We start from the raw sequence: 7,973 nt of genomic DNA, 5'->3' as shown, positions 1-7,973 counted from the left end.
CATTGTACCTGTATGTATGAGGAATGAAATTTGATTCCTGCAGCCATTTAGATGTTGCCCTAGAGGTCTGTTCACCCATTGTGTTCCCACCCCCAACCCCCAGTGAGTTTTTCCTTCTCGGTCTTGCTTCTGTGGGCCTGAAGACGTTCAGAAGCTGCCAAGGCCAAGAGGCTGAGCTGTATTTGGAGCCTTGATACCATCTCAGGGCCTGATAGTGTCTGGGCTATGAGAATACAGCAGAGTGGCCCCAGCAGAGCCTCGTGGCTGATCCTACAGGCCTGCCCTCTTGCGGGGTACAGCATGATGGGCCTTGTGTAATGTGGCATTGACCACCATAGATGAGCCTTGAGCTTCCTGGGAGAAGTTGCTCAGCCCATTAGTGTCTAGAACCCCCTAGAAGACCTGGATGAGACCTGGAAGTACTCTTTCGGGGTGGGGGTCAGGCAAGGGAGTGATATGTGGTGGTGTGCCTGCGGTGCTGGTGCCTTCTGCTCTCTGCAGGAGCTAGAAGTGACCTTCTCCAGCTGAACATCATTGTCCCACCATGGGGAGAGGGTCTGGGGTCTAGTTTATCCTGCTCAGCCCAAACCTGCCCATTTCCCACCCCAGGGTTGCTCCCTGCAGCATCCCCCACCCCCTCTTGCCCACCAGTGGGGCTACCTGAGATTTAGGTGGCAAGGGAGTTGGAGTGTGGACTATGGGCAAGTTAACCAATTTCCTTGAGGCTTAGTTTCTCACTAAAAGTTGCATGCAGCTTGCAGCACATTTCTGAGACCTGAGAAGTGTATTCCCATTCACTGTATGGGAAGTGGCATTCATAAATCGTGGCTATTATTATCATTAATGGAGAGGAGTCCTTGGCTTTCCTGGGATAATTACTAAAAAAACCCATTTCCCCAAGGGGCTCTACACCATGGCCCCTCAAATGAGAGTTTCCCACAGATATTTCTGTAGCAAAGACTTGAAAAAGGAGCCTACTAGTGAGAAGACAAGGGCATTCATCCATTCAACAAGTATTTACTGAGCAACTACAGTGTGTCAGGCCCTGTTCTCAGGGCTGGATGTATAAGGAACCAAGGCCAAGGTTTGCTGGTGGACCAGATGTGGCTGTGAAAGACAGCAGAGAGCCAGATGCTCAGGTGCTTGGATGGAGGCTGCCATCAGCTGGGCTGGGGTGGGCTGTAAGAAGGGTGGTTTGGAGGGAAGATACTGTGTGGCACACCTTGGACATCCATGGGGAGGCGTCCAGGAGGCAATCTGAAATACGAGTCTGGGGTTCAGGGAGAGGTTCTGGCTGGAGCTTAGATAAAGAAGGAAGCATAAAGGAATGAAAGGTGGTTGAGGAGGCTGGGGGCAGATTACTCTGCCTTCTTGAGCTTCCAGGGAAGCCCTTGGATGCCCCCCCAACCCATGTTTCTCTTCATTGTCCCTGCCCTGACCTCAGGGAGTCTGTGTTCCCATGATGCACAGTGGAATCACCCCCAGGACCTGTCTCATTTGTCTCCTCACCCCAAGTCCAGCTGGCCCAGCTCTAACACCTTATTCATTCACATTCATGTAATCATTTATTTTAGAAACGTTTTATTGAGTTTCTCTCCTGTGGCTCTCACCAGAGAGTGGCCTGACCCCCTCTTGGAGGTACCTGGATATATGAAGGGACATTTAGTTGTCACAGTGACTGGGCAGGGAACAGGGGCGCTCAGGGTCCTGCATAGAAGGAACTGCCCTCCCAGGATTCAGGAGCACTTTGCTGAGATAGTCATTCCCCAGCCACCTGCAGCTGGCTGAGGAGGGCTCAGCTGTGAGTAAATACAGTGCTACGGAGCCTGGGGCACAGCAGGTAATGCCAGGTAATGGTTTGGGGATCATGAATGCACAGATGAGGGAAGGACACTTCTGCTGCCCAGGGAAGAGCAGAGAGGCTTCCTGGAGGAGGTGACTTTGGAGCTGTGCCTTAAAAAATGAGCAGAATTTACAGACACAGGATGGGCAGGAATTCCAGACAGAGGGAAGCAGGTATGCGAATGCAGAGGAATATGGGTGGGCTCAGACTGCAGGAAAGGAAGTGCTGAGGGCAGCAGAAGAAGAGAATGGGTGGGAATAAGAGGTTGTGGTGGGGTTGCAGGGCATCCCTTACCTTCCGCAGCCCTAGAAATTCCTCAGTATGTTGGTGATGATGTCGTGCTTGGCTTTCTCGTACAGGTCCCTGACTGCATGTGGCAGTTGGGAGCTCTCAGTTCCTGGAGTGTCCACTCCAGGGGACCCAGCAGAACGCCTCACCCGGTGGACCTATAGAAGTGATGCAGACGTGATCACCCTCATTGATTGGCCCCCTTTTCTGTCCTGCCTGTGGCCCCTCTCTCCAGGTGGGGATGAGTGTGAGGCACCGGCAGTGATGTTGGTGATGGGGCTGGAGGTGGTCCCCAGTGAGGCCCTTCCACTTGGAGCCCAGAGGGCCTGGGAAGGCCTGAACTCTGCCGCTCACTTCCTCTCTGGCTATTCCACTAACTTGCTAGGAGGTTGCACCTCCGGCTTCAGTTTTTCCAAATGTGGGATGTGGAGGAGGGTTCCCAGAGCTCAGGGCCCAGAGCAGAGCCAGTGTCCTGCGAAGTCTGAGCTCCCTCTCACCCCCAGGACGCCCCTTAGCCTCGGCCACCAGTCTCTCCTCCCCACCCCTCCTGCCAAACGACTAGCAGTCATCAAGGTCCAACCGCGCCTCACACTCCACAAGCCTTTCCCCTCCCGACGACTTGCGTTTAGAAGGGCTCGATCGGCCCGGTTTCCAGAGGAGGAAACTGAGGCCCCACGCGCCGAAGTCAGTGGCCCGGGTGAGGGCCCCTCGGTCATCGGCGGTCACCGGGCAGAGCGCCGCCCACGACGGAAACAGACTGGGGCCAGCGCGGGCGCAGGGGCTCATCTCCGGCTTGAGCTCGTGCTCGTGGTCCGGGTCCCCAGGGCAGTTGAGGGACGGTTGAGGGACGGAAGGATGTGCTGCAGCATGAAGAAGATGCCCGTGCAGTTCCGCTCTTCCTGCGGGTCAGTGAGCACAGGAGTGCGGTGGCCGACGTTCTTGCCCAGGTACCCAGGCTCCCGAAGCCGGCGCCCTCCCTAATCCTCCCCCCAGAGCCAGGCGGGAGCGGCGAACGCTGGGGGGACCCGGGCAGGCTCCGTGAACGCCCAGTAAAATTAAGGACTTTCATGCAAGTTATATTAAATGGGAAAAGGCCTCCAAAATTAGCCTCAGAGGAAGCTATATTTGTTTAAAACACTCGTGTGTACATAAAAAAGATACAGAAGATGATTCACCAACGGTTAATGTTGTCTCCTTCTGGGTAGTGGGGTTGCAGGGGGTTTTTGTTTGTTTGTTTTTAGTTTGCTTCTCCACATTTTGTTAATTTGCTATAATAAAATATTATTTTCCTAATTTTAGAAAAACAGTTATCACTAGGTGCATTACGGTCCCCTTCCTCTTTCTCTTAATATTTAGTCATTTCTTTAGCATGTATTGTTTTTCTAATAAGAATTGATAATTTACATGTAGTAAGAAAAATCAGTAAGGAAAAACCCAATTTTAAAAATGGCTACTGGGCTTCCCTGGTGGCGCAGTGGTTAAGAATCCACCTGCCAATGCAGGGGACAAAGGTTCGAGCCCTGGTCCAGGAAGATCCACATGCCGCGGAGCAACTAAGCCCATGTGCCACAACTACTGAAGCCCGCACGCCTAGAGCCCATGCTCCGCCACAAGAGAAGCCACTGCAATGAGAAGCCCGCGCACTGCGGCGAAGAGTAGCCCCCGCAAGCCAGCACACACCGACGAAGACCCATCGCAGCCAAAAATAAATAAGTAAATTTATTATTATTTTTTAAATGCTTTCCGTAATCAAACCTCACCTGGCGAGGTGAGAAGGGTGGAAGCAAATACAGCCTCCAGGAGAAGGGAGAGAGGGGATGTCCTTCTCTTGCTCATGGGGGCAGGGAGCCAGGGGATGGGAGACTCGCCCCGCCCGGCCTGAAGGGACATTCTCGGGGCTGTCGGCGGTGCCAGAGCAAAAAGCACACCGTCTCTTTAATCCTGAAGTTGAGCGGGATCATGGTGTTGGAGTTCTAAAAAATCAAGAGAAGACTCATGATCATCTATCTCCCTTTTACAGAGGAGGGAACAAAGGCAAGGAGGAGAGAGTTCACAGTTCCAAGTTGGAAGGGGCTTAGCCGAGGTCTGCACTTTCCACCTAAAGGAGGCAGCCTCTTCAAGTGGCCTGAGCAGAGATTTAAGGTGTGCAGGGCTTCTGGAAACTAGCCGAGGCTAACACCTCATGGCTGTACCACCTTGAGGGGTCACTTCCCATCTTTGCCCCTCAGTTTCCTCTTCTGTGACAAAGGAACTAGAATACTTGCCTCGCATGCTCAGCTGCCAGGAGAGAGCTCATGGGGTGGGAAGGGGACACTGGAAGGCCCTGATGAGTCGCTGGTGAGACCAGTCCAGCTCCTGTCTGTCCTTTGAAACAGCCCTGCTTGCTCCTACAAACCCAGGGCCTGCGTGCAGGCTGGACTCCCAGAACCCACATTTCATCCTTGGGCAAAGCCCGGAATTGACCAGCTAGCCAGCTGTCAGGCCCGAGAGAAATTACGGTCTTTGTCTTATCTTCTGAGGGGAGAAGCATTATAATAAGAAGAATAGCAGCTAATGTCAACCAAGCACTTTGTGCCTGTGCGAGGCATTCTCTCCTGCCTGCTGTCCTCACAGGCTGCTATAAGGCAGAGTGTTACCCGCTTCCTGGGCCTGAGCCCCCAACACTCACCAAGCTAGGCAGTGGTGGGATGGCTTCCAGCAGGCCAAAGAGTCGCTGTCCTTGTCGCCCCTGGTTGAAGAACCACAGGGCCTGGGTGACTATCTCTTCATAGCTCAGACTGCGCTGGGCCACACAGGCCATTGCTGCCAAGCCTGCCACCAGCACCAGTGCCCTCCAAGCCCCTGCCATTGTCCCTTCTTTGATCCACTGCCACTTGCAGCCTCTTTTAGGTGCTACTCGGGCAGCCTTGCCCAAGGACTGCTGACGACATGCAGGGCTGGGGCCTTCCTGAAAGGGGCCTCTCCTTTCCTTCGCTAGGCACCCAGTATTAGCCAATGTTCCAAAATACCCGTGACTAAGAGGCAAGTAGGATTGGGTTATAGTCCAGGGCCTAGGAGTGAGGCAGCCCTGAGCTGGGGGCAGGAGACATGTGTGATGCTGGGCAAGTCCCTTCACTCTGGCCTCAGTGTCCCTACCTGTGCCACGAGGAGGCCACCTCTGATAGTCCAGGACTCTGTGCCGTCTCTGCCTGGCTGTTCTGGTTTGATTCTGAAACAACTGTCTGGGATCCATGAACTCTCTATGTGACAGTTCCTCAGCTGAGAGCACAAGGAGACAGTCCAATCTGAGGCTGTACTCAAGCTGACACCTACCATGTTACATACGTTTTAAAATACTGATTGTCAACCCTTAAAACTCTGGATGCCTGACTTTGAAAAAATCATGAGATCTGACAATGCATGGCTCACAGCCCCTCATGGATGTGACGTCAGCAACTTCTCCAGGGAAAGCCTCGCTGTCCACTTCCCCCAGGCCATTCCCTGCTGGCAAAGCAGGGAGGCTGTCCCCAACAGGATCAGGGCAGGGATTCCTGGCTGCTGACACGGCCAACCCCAGGCAGCAGCTCACAAGAGGAAGAGCAAGGGCCTCCCCTTCCTCTGAGGGCTCCCATTTTCCTTGACTCCCTCAGTTACTGGGGTCTGCATGTTAACTTCCCAGCCCTTCCTTGGCTGCGGGGCTCCTGTTTTGCAGGAGACTCAGAAACTGGGGAGGAGGAGAGCAACTACCGGGTGTTTCCACTGAAGTCCACCAGTGGGGAAACCAAGGCACAGAGCAGATCATGACTTCCCCCAAAAGCTAAGGGTAGAGCTGAGAAGGTCAGAGCCAGAAGTGAGGAGAGAAGGCAGAGCACAGAACAGTCCTCCGCAGGCCCAACAGGTCTTCAAAGGCCCAAGTCTCATCATAAAATCCATGCAGCCATGGCATATAATGGTGAAGACTTAGAAAAAATCTAAACGTGCTTCAAGGGATTTCCTGGTGGCACAGTGGTTAAGAATCTGCCTGCCAGTGCAGGGGACACGGGTTTGAGCCGTGGTCCGGGAAGATTCCACGTGCTGCGGAGCAACTAAGCCTATGCGCCACAACTACTGAACCTGCGCTCTAGAGCCCACGAGCCACAACTACTGAAGCCCGCACGCCTAGAGCCCGTGCTTCGCAACAAGAGAAGCCACCGCAGTGAGAAGCCTGCGCACCGCAACAGAGTAGCCCCTGCTCTCTGCAACTAGAGAAAGCCCGCACGCAGCAACAAAGACCCAACCCAGGAAAAAATATAAATAAATAAATGTGCTTCAAGAGCAGATTATTAGAGCAGTTGTGATATGTCCACCTACGGAATACTGCTACTACTTATTGGAATACAGGTCCAGTTATTGGTGGGTCATTATGTTCATCACAGGTTCTTAGCTGAAGAATGAGGGTTCTGCTGCAGCAGGTCTTGTGTCCATCACAGGAAGTGTGAATAAGGAAGGATGGTGGGTGCTCACTGTAGAATTCTATGCAGCAGTTAAGCAGTGGTTCTCCACTGGGGTGACTTTGCCCCTTGACCCCCCCCCCCCAGGACAATTGTCAATGTCTGGAGACAGTTTTGATTGTCACAACTGGGGAGAGGGCACAACTGACATCTAGTGGATAAAGGCCACTGGATGCTGATAATCACCCTACAATGCACAGGACAGCCCCAGCAAGGAAGAATGGTCCAGCCCCAAATGTCACTAGTGCTGAGGTTGAGAAGTCCTGTGACAGAGCAACCAGATGGATCAATCTTAAACACATGGTGCTTGGTTACAAAGGAAAGGAACAGAATGAGATGTGTAACAACTCTCCCTCCCTCTCTCTCTCTCTCTCCATTTATATGTATGGAGAATACATCAGAATACATCCTTCAAACTGATAAACATCTTACAACACCCACAAGGCACAGGTAAGAATGAATGATGGTTGAGAGGGCAGGAAATGAGATTGGGGAAAAAAAAAAAAAAGCAGAGAGAGGGCTTGCACAGACCAAAGAAAACTCACCAATGCAGCCTGCAGTGTAAGGTTGGATTCCTTGTACAGAAAATTGTACACTGATCAATATCCATAACAGTATCACTAGCAAGGTGCCTGAAAAGATGTTCACTAAAATATTAATAATGAATATAATGAATAAATATCCATACAGTTTTTCTCTGTATGGAGCTGGCAAAGGATTTTGATTCCTTCTTTCAACTTTTCTTTATTATTTGAAAAAAATTACAATAAACAACTTTGTTTTACAAAAACAGCAAAAATATTTTTTAAATACCCACATGGAATCTACATTTTATTCCACATCTGCAACTACTTTTTTAAGTTCAATGGAACTCTTTTTATTGAGATAAAATTCACATATCATAAAATTTACCCTTTCAAAGTGTACAATTCGCAACATTTTCATCATCCCAAAAATAAACCTTGTGCCAATTAGCAGTCACTCCCCATTTTCCCCTCCCCTTTGCCCCTGGCAACCAATAATCTACTTTCTGTCTTTATGGGTCTGCTATTCTGGATATTCATATAAATGGAATCATACAATATGTGGTCTTTGGTGTCTGGCTTTGTTCACTTAGCATGATGTTTTCATGTTCATCCATGTTATGGATTAATTCCTTTTTATGACTGAATAAGATTTCATCATATGGATATATCACATTTGTTTATCCATTCATCAGTTGATAGACATTTGGGTTGTTTTCACGTTTTTGCTATTATGAATCATACCACTATGACTATTCACATACAGGCTTTTATGTGGACATATATTTTCAGTTACCTTGGGCTTATACCTAGGAATGGAATTTCTGGGTCATATGGTAACTCTGTTTT

General features: G+C 50.7%; 1 protein-coding gene across 1 annotated transcript; it reads right to left on the bottom strand.

Moving 5' to 3' along the window:
- Positions 1–2,148: 2,148 nt before the first annotated feature.
- Positions 2,149–4,979, bottom strand: LOC309967602 (15 kDa protein B-like; the record flags this gene model as incomplete). The annotated part of the gene is made up of 4 exons (XM_082848382.1): positions 2,149–2,252; positions 2,925–3,030; positions 4,000–4,104; positions 4,800–4,979. The coding sequence occupies 4 exons, from the start codon at positions 4,977–4,979 to the stop codon at positions 2,149–2,151; spliced, it is 495 nt and encodes a 164-aa protein (XP_082704508.1).
- Between the last annotated feature and the right edge of the window lie 2,994 nt (positions 4,980–7,973).

Source organism: Leucopleurus acutus (genome assembly GCF_964270905.1).
Source record: "Leucopleurus acutus genome assembly, chromosome: 10".
Classification (NCBI taxonomy): domain Eukaryota; kingdom Metazoa; phylum Chordata; class Mammalia; order Artiodactyla; family Delphinidae; genus Leucopleurus; species Leucopleurus acutus.
The sequence above is the reverse complement of the archived record's forward strand: the minus strand, read 5'-3'. Positions and strand labels throughout refer to the sequence as shown.